Source organism: Mytilus trossulus, chromosome 2 (genome assembly GCF_036588685.1).
Source record: "Mytilus trossulus isolate FHL-02 chromosome 2, PNRI_Mtr1.1.1.hap1, whole genome shotgun sequence".
NCBI lineage: Eukaryota > Metazoa > Mollusca > Bivalvia > Mytilida > Mytilidae > Mytilus > Mytilus trossulus.
The window spans coordinates 16,042,383-16,060,290 of record NC_086374.1 but is presented as its reverse complement, the minus strand read 5'-3'; the positions used below and the strand labels follow the sequence as shown (position 1 = coordinate 16,060,290).

At 34.1% G+C, this 17,908-nt stretch overlaps 2 protein-coding genes across 3 annotated transcripts; one reads left to right on the top strand and one right to left on the bottom strand.

The window, feature by feature from the left end:
* Nucleotides 1–10,541: 10,541 nt before the first annotated feature.
* LOC134706597 (uncharacterized) lies at nt 10,542–14,538 on the top strand. Of its 2 annotated transcripts, none has more exons than XM_063565668.1 (2): nt 10,542–11,447; nt 13,525–14,538. In XM_063565668.1, the coding sequence occupies exon 2, from the start codon at nt 13,608–13,610 to the stop codon at nt 14,532–14,534; it is 927 nt and encodes a 308-aa protein (XP_063421738.1). In that variant the 5' UTR covers nt 10,542–11,447; nt 13,525–13,607; the 3' UTR covers nt 14,535–14,538. Both variants share the same exon structure in this region, with proteins under 2 accessions (XP_063421738.1, XP_063421739.1).
* A 545-nt stretch (nt 14,539–15,083) lies between these two features.
* LOC134704930 (sarcoplasmic calcium-binding protein-like) lies at nt 15,084–17,416 on the bottom strand. The gene is made up of 2 exons (XM_063563710.1): nt 17,282–17,416; nt 15,084–15,735 (listed from the first exon to the last, which is right to left on the bottom strand). The coding sequence occupies exon 2, from the start codon at nt 15,724–15,726 to the stop codon at nt 15,181–15,183; it is 546 nt and encodes a 181-aa protein (XP_063419780.1). The 5' UTR covers nt 15,727–15,735; nt 17,282–17,416; the 3' UTR covers nt 15,084–15,180.
* Nucleotides 17,417–17,908: the final 492 nt, after the last annotated feature.

Genomic DNA, 17,908 nt, shown 5'->3' with positions numbered 1-17,908 from the left:
GTTGGCAGTGGTTATAATTGCCAAACAATTCTTTATAACTTCTATTGCATATTTTCAAATAGCGCTAAATCAGATTATTATTGTCTAAAATAATGAAATTTATGAAAAAGAAACACAGAAATTCTGTAAAGTTAACCTAAAACGACCAACAAAAAAAAACTTTCTTTCTTTCTTTCTTTTTTTTTATATTGGGGTTCGGATGCTTGTATTAATCATTATATAACTACATTCGGGGTTTAGTATGACTCCATGAATTAGTATCCATATTTATTTAGGGACCAGCTGAAAGGCGCTTCCGGGTGTGGAAGTTTCTCGCTATATTTAAGACCCATTGGTAACCTCCGGCTGTTGTCTGCTCTATGGTCGGGGTTGTTGTCGCTTTGACAACTAAATTAAGGACATCGAACTTACGTATTCCAATTGAGACAGGCCGTTGGCAAAATATACCTTGACCAGAGAGAATATGTACTTTATGTCATAAATTTATTGGTGATGAATTTCATGTTTTATTTGTATGTCAACATGATTCTATTGTTAATTATAGAAACAAATACTTACCTAAATATTATACTATTAATCCTCGATATATTAAAATGGAAGGATTATTGTCCATATGTAATATGGAGGTCTACAAACGATTGTCATTTTTTATTAAGAAAATTGCTTGTTTATTCTAAAATATTTACCATTATTATTGTATTTCTATGTGTTTAGATAGTACTGCATGCTCATTTCGTCATTCAATTGTTTATGTGTTATACTTTGACCTCATGTTACACATTTATGTGTCTAAATCTTGAATCTTGAAATCTTGACATCCTCCCCATTAATTTCCATTATCAATGTTATGCAAGAGAGTAATGAAAGATTAGCACTACCTTGTTATGTTATCTGTTTATTGCCTTCACTAGGTATGGTATGAAAGCTTGCTCTGTTAATAGGATGCGCAGTGACACGTAATGCCATGTCCAGTTTTTCATTACAGTTACAGTCTTACAGATGTATTTTTCATTATGCCCGCGTCACACTGTCCCGATTTTTACGCCGAAGGCAACACGATTATGGAAATTTTCAAAATCGGGACTGATCGTATCCAGATCGGGCTATTCGTAGTGCCATCTTTAACCATCGTAGACTGACTATCGGCCACTTTTTCTAGACTTCGGGGAGAAGTTCGGGAAGGGTCTAAATTTTTTAACATGTTAAAAAATCCCCGAAGGTGCGTCCGATTTTGAGGGTTCGTATTGAGTTCGTATCACCATTCTCACCATCGTAATGTCACCGGGAATGCATCTTTGAACATCGTTTTGCATTCGTGTTTCCATCGTTTCCATCTGGCAGTTTTGTCATTACGATTTCTACACGAATGAATCACGAAGCTACCCGAAGGTCTTACAATGGCAACACGAATTCGTGAAGACCTCGTAATCCCGTCGTGTTGCCATCGAATAAAAGTACGAAGGCGACAAGATGGAACTACGACGGCAATGCATCCAGCTAAATGTAAGTTAATTTTCGCGCTAAAATACATGCGCGATATGCACTGGTAAGTCTACTACGACAGTTAAGAAAGACGTTCACAAAACATGGAGCTCATATATGATTCTATGAGAACAAGAACAGCGACAGCGTTGTTTCTATTAATTCAAATTGAACAAGAAGAGCAGCTATTACAGGCTCAGGATTTACTTTTACAAGTAAAATATTATTTTTTGTCAATTTTTCATATCACGTAACATAATGAAAATTATAAACGCGCCTCGTACACCAACACTGCAGGTACACGTATATAGGGAAATCAAACTTTTTCTTCATTATTCTGATTTTTTATGTATCGTCTGAGTTGTTGTCACACGAATTTTTACTCCATTATCATTTTGTTTTCTATATGTCATATTTTGCCGCATTTATTGCTTTCCCCACAGCCTTCCTTTTGTCTATGTTATAATGATATTCTCCTGGAAAGAGCTCTTTTTGAGTAAAAAGGATCAACGAACTCATTACCTTACCTTTAAGATAGACCAGTAAACATGGGCATAATTATGGGTGATTATTCAGACTAGTGCACACATTTTACAGTTCAAACAAAGCAATGCGCGCCGAGCGTGGCATCTCCTCGTATGTAACATATTGGGGACAAATATGGACACTATATTTGTATATAACACATGCAGAAAATGGTAAATTGAATATGCATATTTGATACATAAACTATTTTTTTAGAAATCAACCAAAACATTCAGTAACTGGCAATACCTTTCATATTGTCTTAAGCTTTAAAACGCGTGATGCCTTCGAAATAGAATTTAAATGCATCGTAAGCTTACACGACGTCTTTTAATCCTCGGTCACACCTTATCGGATAGCACGAACGGACGCCTAACGGATGAAAATAAAAGTTGTCCGTTGACAAATTGTTATCCGTTGGGAGTCCGTTGATGTACTGACCGAGTAAAACGGACGTGTAACGGATGCATAACGGACACACAACGGATATGCAACGAACGAGAAACGGACACGTACCGGACAGAACGGATGTCGAACGTTCATCCAAAGGACGAGTAATGCATAAAACGGACACCTAACGGAAACGTACCGGATAAAACGGATGAACTTATACGGAAAATAAAAGTCGACAATAATAATACATGTTAATCGCATAAATATTCAAAATGATTCTGTGTAACTGGTTTTGTTTTTTTCTTCAAAATTCCACCAAAGAGCAGTGTCTGGCCTGAATAAGAACTGCTTGATTGTGAAGACGTGCCTATACTGTAAGGTCGATTATAAATAATAAGAATTCATGAACCTTAAGAAATCTGACATACCAATAATTGGCATTTCTGACGCGAAATTTTCAATTGGCATTTATCCGTTTCAGATCCGTTCATCATCCGTTTCATCCGTTATACGTCCGTTAGAAGCCCATTTCTCATCCGTTCAACATCCGTTTTATCCGTTAAACATCCGGTAGAAGACGGTTGGGGAATTTATCTTCTAGACCTCCAACGGATGTATAACGGACACGTAACGGATACAAAACGGAAACGAAACGGACGAGTACCGTACAAAACGCACGCGCGCCTAACGGACGTTCAACGAACATTTTATCTGTTGGACGTCCGTTCAAAGTTTTGAACATGCTCAAAATTTTCAACCGGACAGAACGGACGTCGACGGATAAAACGGACGCCTAACGGACATCCAACGGATATGAACGGACGTCTAACGGATAAGAACGGACGTCTAACGGACACGAACGGATAAAAAACAAGTTATCCGTTAGGCGTCCGTTGAAGCTATCCGGTAAGGTGTGACCGAGGCTTTAGACATCGTATGGCCATCGCGCCATCATCGTGTTCCATCGTGTAGCCTTCGTAATCCATCGTGTAGCCTTCGTGATCCATCGTGTAGTCTTCGGCTGAGATATGAAGCTTAAATACCCGTCTTCGGTTAACCTTTGTATGTCCATCTTTTGCTATCGTATATAATTTCGGCACCATCGTATAGACTTCGTTATTCATCGTACTTGCTTCGGTCACTTTTTGGTATTTCAACGAGATCTGGACCAACTTCGTACGAACTTACAATTTTCGCATTCGGGTGTCCATCGTATATAAAAATCGGGACAGTGTGACGCGGGCATTAGAATATACATACAGATGTGTTGGATAAACGTCATACCGACATCAACAAAACAGCACCATTGAAACAAGAATAAATATCGGAGAATGGGGAATATATGGTTTTTAAATATGGACGTCAATTGTTCAAACCAATTCGCATAATATCCTCTAACACACGTGGTAATACAGACAATGCATCATTTCAAAAATGTTTTGTGGCTGTTTTACGAATATAATATATTTGAAATGTGTGGTCTTTATTCAATACATTTTACTTTCATATAAATTGCATAATAAAGCAATATAAAGTTAAGATATGATTAAAGCAAGGAAAATGTATTCATGTTAAGCTGAATGGTAGCTGGAAAAACACAAAACAAGTACTAGTAGCAAGTGCCAAAATTCTGTTGTCGCCACATAATTCAAAACTTTACCTATGAAAATCAAATTGTCTTCAATTCTACAAAAAACAAATATGGAATCTTGACATCATAAACAACGCCAAACATAAATCGGCAGGGCATCTATCGCACTTGCATAATCTAGGACCCTATCCAATATGTCTTTTTTATCTGTTCAAAACTATCTGCCAATGCATTCACTTTCGTAATGTGAATATGCATGTTGATCATGTTAACATATAACACTAGACATTACTCAATAACAAATTACTCTTATCTTACATAAACAATATTTATATTACTTGATATACTTGAATGTGAGAGATCGTTAATTTCTTCAACAAGCGGTTCTGGAAAGATAAGATGTGATATATTAATGCATGGCACGAGCACAACAGCGTTTGTATGATATGCCTGATCAAAAATGGTAATTTTAACAAAGGGAAAAAATAATACACATAATTATTTAAAAGATGTTACTTTGAAATATCATACAGAGGCCTGATAACGCAGCTATTTTTACCTCATGAATTCTAAAATCCATTTTTAATAAATAAATCAACGAAGTCCCCTGAACTGCCACCAAGAGTTGTTTGACAACAATGACATATCTATATCATAGATAACCACGGATTTGTATCGTCAAACGAGACGTAATAACTTTTTCTTATAAGCAAAACGACGAGGTTCACATAAGGAGAAAGATATGTTAACCTTTTACAAATGTAGGAGCACCTGATATTTTTTGTATGATTCGTGTAACGCAGTCTCTATGTTTACTTTAGTGTTTTGTAAACTGTTGTGTGTCTTGTGTTCTTGTCATGATTTTAGCCGTTTTCTATTCGACTCATTTTTTGTTTATCACTTTTGCATCTTCAATCTCTTTTTTATATAATTGTCACAAGAGCAAAACCAATACCATATATTCATGTATTTGATTAAGGCATACGGATTTAAGGAACGGTAACAGTTCAAAAATAGAAAGCCAAGGGCCTGATTTAAATAGATAACACAAACCATAATCTAATTATGATTAAAAGCCACTAACCAATACATGAGACAGCGCTAAATAACAGCACAGCAATGGAGACCAAACTGTTAAAAAAGTCGAAATGCTCTTGACACAAGAACAAAAGAAAAATGGTTGACAAATTGACAAAATAAATATAATGGTAATACCAATCTTAAAACAACAAAGACATGTAATCCTTTAATCATTATATAACGATAATGTATGTAACATTGTTCATTATTTAGTTATCTTTGACGTTCTAATGATAACCGTATATTATACAAATACAGCCTTTGTATGAGGTCGATACAAGGATATATTGACCTGACAGAAGTATATTGACTGAGGACGAAGTCCGAGGTCGATATACTTCTTTGGGTCGATATATCCTGTGTTGACCTCATACAAAGGCTATATTTGTTAAATTTTTAATTTCCGACCATATTTGTATCAAAATCGTCATTTAGGATTATTGGAATTTTATAGATATTACATTGTCTCCTTGACAGTAACAACATATTAGTTGTTATTTCATTTACCCTTTTTATTTTTTACATCTAATGTATTTAAAGATTTTTTGTCAAATTATCGATGACAGATATCATGTGTTATAAAACGTTTAACAATATCTTGAAATTCATTACATTACGTCACAAAGTATATCGGTTTTTAGATATTCTAATAATAACCGTGCGATATGCTTTTTGCCGGTCAATATGCTTTTTGCTATCCGCCGTTTTCTCTCTACCTTCGAAAATATAGTTTAACATGCGACTATCTCAAAACGAATCAAATTTGTTAAAATATACGAATTAATAATATTATTTATTATCACATATTTTGTACTGATATGTACGTTTTTGCATGGCCAATAATAGCCTGAAGTCAAGGTTGGTTATCAGCCCTCGGGGCCGATATCGATATCAGCCCTCGAAATCCATATCAAGCCACCGAGATTAACTTCCGGTAAACTGTCAATCAAAGACTATTTGTAAACAAGTTGAACAGAATGAAAAGAAATTTATAAAGTTACGAATCTACTATAGAAGAAAAAAGTAGAAATCAACAGTGACAATCACAAAAGTTCCCGTAAAATTTTGACGTCATAAAGAATTTAGAAAATATATGATACAAACTTTTTTTTAACTCACAGTGATTCATTTTTTATTTTTTTTCTCGTTAAATATCTTTTTTGATTTTTGATGAAATATCAAACATAATTTGGTGTAAGCTATTTGTTTTCTCTTGCTTAAAAATATGTGATAAGTAGATTATTACATGTCATTTTTCATATGGTCCCTGGTATCAGCCCACGACCCATATCAAGCCCTCGGGCTAAAGCCCTCTGGCTTGATATGGGAGTCTAGGGCTGATACCAGGGCCATATGAAAAATGCCATGTAATAATCTATAATTATCGCTATTTTGTGTATTTTTCCTTTGGTACTTTTTTGTGATAATTTTAATATCATGCTACACGCTTGATATGGAAAATTATTGCTAGAAACTAAGCATGCACGTGGCCGTTGCTAACTAAATTGACATGAAATCGACATGAAATGGACAACGTCGTAAAAGGTAAAATAGCGATAAAAGATTATCATTGTTCATCTCAACTCGATTGCCTTTCTCGCTTTCGCCGTCCCGGCTCAAGCTAGAAAATCAATCTCGTTGAGATGATCACCGAGAATCTATAATTATACATTACATCTCCCAAGATACTAACTTAATGTTCTTTTAAAATAGAGAAAAGACTATGAAACTTGCATGACCAGTTAGGCCACTCACAATTGGCTAATACCTCTACTCCGATCTCGCTTAGGAAAGTAGCTATTTTAATTATTTCCCCGGTCAGAATCATTGTAATAGTCACTGTCAATTTTGATGTTTGTTTTTTAACAGCTTCATATTTGTATAATTGCCAATGAGACAACTTTCCACCAAATTCTCTATCAAAAAGTTGTAAATCAAAAATAATGGTTAAAAAATTAGCAAAACCAATACAACATATACATGTATTAAAATAAAGGAATCCGGATTTGTGGAATTTGTAACAGTTCAAAGATAGAGACCCAAGGGTTATGGTAAATTAATAATATAAGCCATAACACAATTGTGACTGAAAACAACTAAGTAGAAACGAACTAAGCATAACCCTTGCTTAAGAAAGGCAAATACAGAATATGACGAGGTCAAACATGATTATTAGCGCTGTAACCCACTGAGACAGCGCTATAACAGTACAGCAATTTAAATCAAACTGTAAAAAAGTCGAAATGTTCTTGACACTAAGAACAAAGGAAAAATTATTGACAAATTGACAAAATCAATATAATGGTAATACCAATCTTAGAGCAACAAAGACATGTCAACAAATCATTTTTATATAATGACAATGCATGTGACGATGTCATTATTTAGTCATCTTAGGCGTTCTAGATAATGATAAGCGTTCATACGATCAGTACTAGACAGTTATCATGTCAATGTTCTCATTTTCTCTTTGACAGTTTCATAAATTTTAATGCCGTTGTCTGGCAAGCATATTCTTCATCAATGTAATGACTAATTGCCATTCTCAGCATCTTAAACCACTTACGAGACCTCCCTTTAATTGAAACATCTTTTTGGTTATGTTGATTGGTACCATATGATAAAATTTGTGTATTGGCAGCTATAGGAAACCTTGATTACCAAACGACGTCATCATGTTCAAATGATTGTAGTACTGGTAATAATACGCTGCAATACCCCAAAGTAAAACAATGTTTATGACCTTGGCGCACGTGTTTTTGAACATTGATTATAGTAAGACACATGGACGTGTTATAACATAGATATTCGTACCTGCTGGGTTTTTTTTTCTCGAAATCTCCAATAAAATAAAGTAGGTACTAAGGTAGGCGACATATACCAAAGGAACATCCAAACGCAGAAGTAAAAACGAAACTTTCAACGCCATAACAAACACAAAAAACAAAAAGACAAACAACAGTATACAGAACACATCGTAGAAAAACCAATGACTCTGAGTAACACGAACCCACCTATAAAACAGGGGTAACTGCACAATTGTATTCCGGAATTGAGAAATTCCGATATTTCCCTTTTTGTGCTATTTATACTAAATTCATTGCAACGTTACATCGAAGCTAGCTCGAGGAATCCTGACATTTAATATTTAAAAAAATCAATACATGTGATTTGTTGGCACTTTAGTTTTAGATACATGATTTTTTTTATTATTGCCTTTGAACAAGCTGTACTGCGAGTACATCTTAGATTTGTATTTTGTTTGGGATATTTTTTTTGGGGGGGGGATTATTTTTGTTAGGGATGTATAAATACCCTGCCACATCTGGTGGGGTCTGTGTTTTAATAATAAAAAAAAATCTGATTAGATTAGTTAAGCCTTTTCGACTGATCATAGTTTGCTCTAATATTGTGCTTTAACACCACTGCCCAGTTTAGGGGAGAGTTGAGCGCTCACAAACATACTAAACCCCGGCGTCTTTGTACCACAAAATTTGTATTTGCGAAACGTCACTTTTCTGTTGTATGTTATCTTAGATAATTGAACACATCTGTAGTTCAGCTTTGTTTTCACAACACACTGTAAGCATTTGCACTTAATTAAAGAAACAATAGCGAAAAACATCTCTAAACTCTCGTAATGATAAAACCTGTTAAAATATACATACTAGTAGTTGTTTTGCTATTATAACCTAGTTCAGCAAAATAAAAACTTACTGTAAAATCATCGGATCTAAAATGGGATTCATATTAATTAGCGTAATGAAAAGTTTTCGTAAGTGACCCCTCATATTAGGTAGTAGATGAGAAATTAATAACAACGCGTTTCATTAGCGGTACCAGCCTCGCTAATGAAACTCTTCACTAAAATACAAATGTAATTTATGAATAATCAAGATAAATCCGTTTTGCATAAGTATTTTAACTGATATGTCATTTTAATGACTATTCGTGTACACAAACTATGTTCATCTTTTATGTCTTTAACTATGTTCATCTTTTATGTCTTTCAAATAAAAGTTTAAAGAGAAAAAAATCTTTAAAAACCACCCCCTAAAGTAATACGACATAAAAAAAAAGTATGGACTCTACCTAGTTAAATTAACAGAAATGTTAACTTAAAGCTCCTTATTAACAGTCAACGAGCGACAAATCTTTATATTTCTGCCCATTGTTTTCTCATCTAATAATCAACGATTTTATTTTTACAAGATACAAAAAAGCTCGTGAAAATGTTCTATGCATTTTTAGTCATGGCGTTGCCAGTATCTCCCGACTAAAGAGTTTTGAATATCCCATTGTGTTTTCTTCTATAAATGAAATGTATGGTTCCATGTGTATTTCCACAAAAATGTGCATATATGTTATAAAATGTGTGTAACGTCTTGGTCAATTTCTGATACGGAGTGTCTATTCGTCCGGCTAGCCGGACGAATTCAATAGTTAAAAATCTCAATTCGTCCGGCCATGCGGATGCGGATGCGCAAATCTTCAACATCAGTAAAAGTGTTATGTGACGCGGAAAGTGTTGTATCTAATATTATTTTTTTTTAATTCTACTGATCGAAAACCCAATCCTACTTTTGGGGACATGTTACACTTGCCTACCATTTTCTCTAATTTCCTATGAATTAAAAATCGCCGAACAATTTAAATGAAGAATCGTGAATTATCATTTAAGGACCTTACGTTAACCAAATTACACAGAAACGATAAATTCATGATCTTTTTTAATCATAGATGTCTAATGAAGCCAACAATCAAGTCCTGCTGCATACTAAACCAATACTTTCGCTTACATTTTTGAACCTCCCTGTCAAAATATTTTCTCTTCTGTACATAAACCGACTTCAATTCAGAAGCACGTGAACTATTATTAAATTTATTCCACGTTTTTTCGGCCTTGCACATATCAACCCATAACTTGTTTAAATCAGCATTCCACCAAGGTTTCTTGATTCTATGTTTCTTGTTTGTAAGACTACTACCACCTATACATACAGTTTTACATGTTAGTTTGTCATTCATTTCACCTTCTACTGTTTTACAAAACGAGTCAATCATATTTAATAAAACTAGACAGTTCTAATTCCTCTTTTTTAAGCAATTCTACTGCAATAAATGAGCTCAGATCAAAATTCCATTTAATCAATGAATGATCAGAAATTAACTTTAAATCCACCCCTGATAAATCATAGCCCGCCAAGGTCACCAGGTCATTGGCTCTTATCACTGTAAAATTGCTAAATAAATGTAAATAATCATATGGTACAATACAATAATCTACCACTGAACAGCCTTTTGTTGATATACATGTATAATCATTGTTAACAAAATTTCTACCGTTAAGTATAGTACAACAGTTCACGCTAATTAAAAAATCAATAAATGTGTTACTATAAGAATTACATTTAAAATCAACTACATCTCTTAGACATAGATCATCGACACCAACAATATATATATTTTTCAGCGTTTCGCAGTATAGCGGAAAAATACTGTCTTAAAGTTTCTATAATATTTTGTATGGGTCAATGATGTATGATTCGATAGGTCAGGTGACCTAATGTTTTGTTATGTTAATTTGTTTTTCGCGGGTTCGTGAAAAAATTGTCTAGGTGGTCATTCTAGCCGTAGACATCGTATAGTTAAAATGTCGGAGCCGGTACAGCTAGATTCTTTGATTAAACAGCGTGTGCAAGAAGCTGTTTCAACCGCACAGAATGATATTGTACATCACATGGACAGGATTATCAAAAGCAGTTTTGACGCTTTCCAAAAGTCGACAAACGAAAATCAACGACAACTGTCAGAAACACAACTTGCTAAGATTGAAGAGATGAATTCGGACAATTATGTGTTTAAAAGGAAGGGGAATGAAGAACAATTTAAAGTCAATTCCAAGGTTGCCAACAAGATGAAGGAAGCTAGATGTTTTTTGAGGGAAGACCCGGAGCAAACCGAACAGACCCAAAAGGCAGCACAAAGTATCAGTGAAGGTTTGGATATTTTACGGCATAGACAAAAATTAGTTAAATTGGTAGACCAATCTGAAAGTGGCTGGAAAACAGTGACAGAATACGAAACTCATAGTCTGGCCGACGACTCTGAAGATGAGAAACGAATCATCAGAGCCGAAAACAAAGCTGCACGTAAAATCAAGAGCGAGAAACAAAATAAACAACATAGATCAACCCCTTACAGTACCTCTCAGTCGTCGAGATTTAATTCCAACGCACCTAGAAATAATGTTCCAGTTCAACGCCCAGGGAAATGTTATGAGTGTGGTATTCCCGGACATTGGAGGGTAGACCATCAAACTGGTGCTTTTGGTGCAACTATGCAAAGAAACAAGATTGACAAGATAAGTAAAAATGTAAATAGTTTTGATAAAACTGTAGAAAACTTTGATAGTTTTGACAAAAGCACAATTGTAAAAGATGCACATTCACAATTCGTCAAGCTTGATAACACATTTAAAAGTACAGTTACAAAGGTGAACTCTAACGATTCACCGGTAAACAGGTTACGCAACGCGTATACTTATTGGCAAAGTATTAATGCAAACGTCTATATTCTTAGTATTATTAGAGACGGTTACAGAATTCCGTTTTATACAGAACCTGCAAGCTGTTGTTTAAGGAACAATAAGACAGCATTCGATAATGCAGAGTTTGTTGAATCCGAGATTACTAAGTTAATTAGTCGGGGTTGTATATCTCAAGTACCCGAGTTACCTAAAGTAGTCAATCCTCTCACAGTTGCGAGGAATAAAGAAAAATTCAGACTTGTTCTTGACTGCAGGCATATAAACCCCCACTTACACAAATTTAGGTTCAAATATGAAGATGCTGTTGAAGCTAGTCATATGTTCGAAAAGGGGGACTATCTATTTACATACGATCTTCGATCGGCATATCATCATATTGAGATATTTGAAGATCACAAAACGTACTTAGGTTTCAGTTGGTTTTATGAACACGAAAAAGTAACAAAATACTGCGTTTTTAACGTATTACCTTTTGGTATAAGTACAGCAGGATACATATTCACAAAGGTTGTTAGATGCATTGTAAAATATTTAAGAGATCAAGGATTACAGATTATAATGTATCTTGATGATGGCATAGGTGGGGCAAGTGAAATTAGTAAGGCTAATTTCTGTAGTTTAACTGTGCGTTATGCTTTAAGGTTGGCTGGTTTTTTAATTGCCGAAGAAAAGTGTAGTTGGGAACCAAGTCAATCAGTTACTTGGCTAGGTTTGGTGTGGGACATGAAAGATGGTATTGTCTATGTGACAGAATCTAGATTGAATAAGTTGAAAGATACGCTGAATGTGATTATTCAAAGGTTGGGAAAAGGTGAAATAAAAGTAACAGCCAGGTTTTTGGCGTCCATTATTGGACAGATTATTTCTATGAAAGGGGCAATGGGCCCAGTAGTACGATTGCGTACAAGGAGTATGTACGATTGTTTGTTGTATAGAGCAAGTTGGAACGCTCCTGTGCTTTTGAATAGCAAAGCATTAGATGAAATTGTTTTCTGGAAGGAAAACGTAGCCATACTGAATGGCAGAGATTTGAGTATAGTGGAACAGTACTCTTGCATTGTTTATAGTGATGCCTCCGGTATAGGTTTCGGAGTGTATGCTGTCAGTATCAGTGATACTGAAGTTATGGGTAGTTGGAATTCAGTAGAAAGTTTGAAAAGCTCCACATGGAGAGAGTTAGAAGCGGAACTATAGAGTTTTGTTGTCATTACTAGTAGCATTACAAGGTAAAACTATTAAATGGTATACTGATAATCAAAATATTGTTTACATTATTAAGCAAGGTAGTAGAAAGGGCGATCTACAATTAATCGCTATCAAGATAGCCAATGTATGTAAGCTTAACAATATTGTATTGTTACCACAGTGGGTACCAAGAGAGGAAAACGTTAAGGCTGATCAGATCAGTAAAAGTGTAGACTGTGATGACTGGGGAATAGACCCAGAAGTGTATTCAGTTCTAGATAATTTGTGGGGTCCTCATACGGTAGATCGATTTGCGTCAGATTATAATACAAAATGTTTGGTCTTCAACTCTAAGCACTGGTGTCCTAATACTTCAGGTATTAATGCTTTTGATCAAGATTGGAAAAGCGAAATTAATTGGATTGTACCACCACCTTCACTTGTTTCCAAATGTATTCAAAAAATGAAACAAGAAAAATCTATCGGTACACTAATCGTTCCATACTGGAGGTCAGCTCCTTTTTGGCCAATTTTAAACGTTGGTATTGAAGGTTCGCAAACATTTGCGATTTTTGTAGTAGACAGTAGATTGTTGTCATCAAGTGTAGTTATAAGAGGAAGAGGAAAGAACGGATTATTCGGAAAGACAGATACAAATTTCCCTATGTTGGCACTTAAAATTAGATTTTAGATATTTATCATTGTATTTGTTTTTTAGGGATCGGGTTAAAATGTACCATTCAGAAAGAGATTTTACAGTGTGGAGCGATCTCAGAAAATTTCACTCAACTTGGTGGGAAAATGGAAGAGTTTTTGTTACATTCACATAGTAGCAACACCAATAGTAAATATTTTTATTCTTTTAAACGTTGGGAACAGTTTATATCTAAAGAAGGAGGAAAATCTATTCCCGCTTCTCCAATTCACGTTGCGTTATATTTGACTCATTTACTGGATAAAGGATCGTCAAAAAGTGTAGTGCAATCTGCCGTTTACGGGATCAAGTGGGCGCATAACATTCAAGGAATTCAAGATCCGACAACAAATTCTTTCGTTGTGAATTTAATGGAAGCTGCAAAACGACAACCACACAGACCGAGAGTGAAAAAAGATCACATTACCGTAGATGTTTTGATAAATTTATGTTCTAAGTACAAAGATTGTAATGATTTACTTGTTATACGGGATTTAACTATGATTATTTTATGTTTTGCTGGTTTTCTTCGTTATGATGAAGTAAGCGGCATTCGTTGTAAGGATATAGTTTTCAAAGAAGATCATTTTTCAATCAATATATTTAAAAGTAAAACTGACCAATATAGATTAGGTGACGAAATTGTCATTTGTAAAGGAGAGTCAATTGCCTGTCCATATTTATTATTGAAAAAGTATTTTCAATTAGCTATGATTAATTCTGAATCAGAAAACTTTTTATTCAGACCAATTTTCAGATCAAAACAAGTTTGTTCATTAATTTATAAAAATAAACGGTTAAGCTATACCAGAGCTAGAGAATGCATAGTTTCTAGGTTAAAAAGTATATGTCCTGATTTAAACATTGGTTTGCATTCTTTGAGAGCAGGTGGGGCTACTGCAGCCGCCAATTCAGATGTTAACGAACGTTGTTGGAAACGACACGGTCGGTGGAAAAGCGACACTGCTAAAGATGGTTACGTGGCCGATTCACTTGATCATCGGCTTCAGGTTACGAAAAAACTAGGTTTGTGAATGTTGAGGGTTTGAATTTTATTTTTTACATCTTTTTTCACTTTGGATACTTCCGTTGAAATTCGTTTATCAATAACTTGGTTAATTTTTTGTGTAATTCTACGTTCAAGGTTAGCCTCAAGATCGTTTATATGATTATTCATCTCACCAAACATACTCCGCTTATCGACTGACAAATTACTGATCATTTTGGTGACCATAAGCATCTCTGGAGATACGGTTGAATCCACGTGGATCTCAGCTACTGTCGTTTTATCTAAGATTTGTTCAGTATCAGTTTCGATAGTTTGCACTCCACTATTTGGACTTTTCGGTACATGTTTAGGACGTTTTTGTTTGTTTTCGGTGTTTTTTGTACAGATCGTCTCGCTGTCACTATCTTCCGTATTAAGCTTGCATGAAAAGCCAAATAATTATATAAATTGAAGATTATAAGATATGCAAGGTAAGTACAACGAATCGAAATTCGTATTTGCCGTTAGTTTTTTTAACTGAAAATAGTTTTTGTTGTTTAACTAAAGTGTAATCCCATATAAGTCCCAGAAATATCTGTTTATATAACCAAGACGATTTGATTATTATTGGTTTATTAAACAAGTGTATAGCATTACATAGTGACCAATCATATAAATATCTGAGGTCATTGTCACATACATTCCATTAGTCCGGCTTCAATGGTGTCCATCACTGCGTCTGGCTTTGTCGGGTCATCATTTGTCAAAAAGAAAAGCCAAATATTGATAAATTCTTTGATTGGAATAGAGTGGTCAGCCGGTTTATAAAGTTTAAAGGATTGTCGGAGAAGTTCATCATTATCATGACCTAATGCCTTGAACCCTTTGACATAATTATCTATCGATATTGAATTAGATTTGTCGGTATCTAGAATTTTCAGAACTTCTTCTTGACAATTTTTCATTTTGTCAATGAAAGCTTTTTTGTTCAATGTGTATTCATATTCAAAATCTTTGATCAAGTCTTCTTCTGTTAGAATTTCCCTGCCTTTCAATATATAAACAGTCCACCATTTTTCGATATTATCACAGACTAATTTGGCATCCTCTTCTGACATACCTTCTACTATTGGGAAGTGTTTGATCATTTGTTCCACATCTGCATGCGTTATAAAACTGTCTTGGTTGACGTCTAGAATTGTGAACCAAATGGACCATTTGTACTTTAAAAACTCCATTGTTTAATCCTAAAATAAATAAACTATTACCATCAACACATTCTTACGTACCCCAATTATATGAAGAATGCGTTTGTAAATTTTAAATATGTTTCTATCACAATCACGACTAGTGATCATAACTTTACAAATTTCAAAAAAAATCAATGTCTAAAAGGCTTACTTTTACACGGCCGTCATTCCGTAAGGACAAATGATGGTAAGTATAAATAGTTTCACTGACGGGAGTCAAGTATCGAAATTTACTAATTAGACGAAGTCACATACACTGTCAGTATTCCTTCCAATTTACTAGATTATAGGAATAAATATATAAAAAAGAATGCATGTTAAAAATACTAAAAGTATCAATATCTGTAAGAGTAGAGACTACCAAAGACCATGTAAACATACTTTTGTGTTTAAAGAAAAATCACATAAACATATAATTAAAGACGTCCACTGATGATAACGAAGATTTTGAACAGGCACATTGACGTGTGAAAAAAACTTTTACTCTTTTAACAATAATTGATGTGCACTGATTTTCGAACTTGTACTCGACATTGCCTATAGGTTGCATTTCTCTGTAAATATTGACAATACATTTTCCCATAGGAACTCCCTTTACGGCTAAAACTGTATCACGTTTACTATGAAGTTTTGAAAAAAGTCATATCCTAGAATGAACATTTCGTATGCACTACTTTTTTTTCAAAGGTCATAATATATGGCTGTGCGGCATATTTTTACGTTTATATGCCCGAACTTTTAGGAGTTTAAACTAACACTAAGTTTCTTAACTATCCCTTCCTCGACTGTAGGGTTACCCTATATTTCAATATAAACAATATTCACATGTATATTATCTGTCTGTTACAAGACCGGACGGATTGACACACAGACTGTTCTCGTGTATTTTTTGTGATTTTACATTTTTCTCATTAGTGTTTGTAAGGTGGTGTAATTTTTGACGGTATATTTTGCCTGACGGATATTCACGACACTTGCTATTATGTATATCATTTACATACACAATAAAGGAAATCGGAATGTTGGGGGAAACAATCACCTTTTAACAAGTAAATAACTTACTGAGGAACATATTCATAATGTTATACAAATTACACAAATCACCAGTCGTTAACTTTTATGTGTTATCATTTATTGTCAGCATTTATAATATCAAACAAATGTCTCGACATTTTATGAACTTAATTATTCAGATATTAACATCAAATGTTCATTCATATAGAATACAACATTATCAAAAATAATCTTATTTTGTGTGTGTGTGTTAGGCCTCTTTCAGTTCTTTCAAAAAAATAATACAAATCGCAAAAATACTACACTCAGAGGAAAATTCAAAAAGTCTTTTATCAAATGGCAAAATCAAAAACGTCAAACTAATACATAACAACTGTCAAATTCCTGACTTGGTACACTCATGTTCTAATGTACATAATTGTGGATTGAACCTGGTTTGATACCTAGCTAAATTAACCTTTTCAAGAGACTCATACTTGAAGAATTTTGAGATTCATAAAATAACGTAAAATATATAAAAATTGCTTACCTCCTGGAAAAAAAGAAAACAATGAAACAGTTGCCTTGATAAAGTTGTTAATACAATATATGTTGTTCTAAATAAGATAAAAGCAAGTTGTTTTGAAAGAAAAAAAATAGGTATAAGTGCTTAAAAGTAGAATATGTCAGACAACTCTTATTGTAATGGTTGGGTAAAAAGAGCTGTCAAGTGTTCGTGTGAGTTCGTGGTTTAAAGGTATCAACACGTAAACGTGGAAAGTTTGTAAAATTATTTAACTTTATAACTATCAAAGGTACCAGGATTTTAATTTGAGTTAGCCGAATATTTTACAAAATGTGAAATTCTGATTTTTTTTAATTTGATTGCATAATAATGCTCTTCTTGTAATATGTAGAACAACTGAGAATCATGATTTTAAAACTCTTTTGTGATATAAAGAATTCAAGGAATTTTATAAAGGATTCGTGAAAAAAATATTCTAAAAGGTCACCATTTGAACACTGTAACTGGATCTCTGAATATTGTTTTTATTGGTATAAATATTGATTTTAATATCAGTTAATTAAAAGCAAACTTACTGTTATTGTTATACATACAATTTAACAGAACACTATTAACATCTATCTACAAACACATTCATTGATTTGCGTGTCT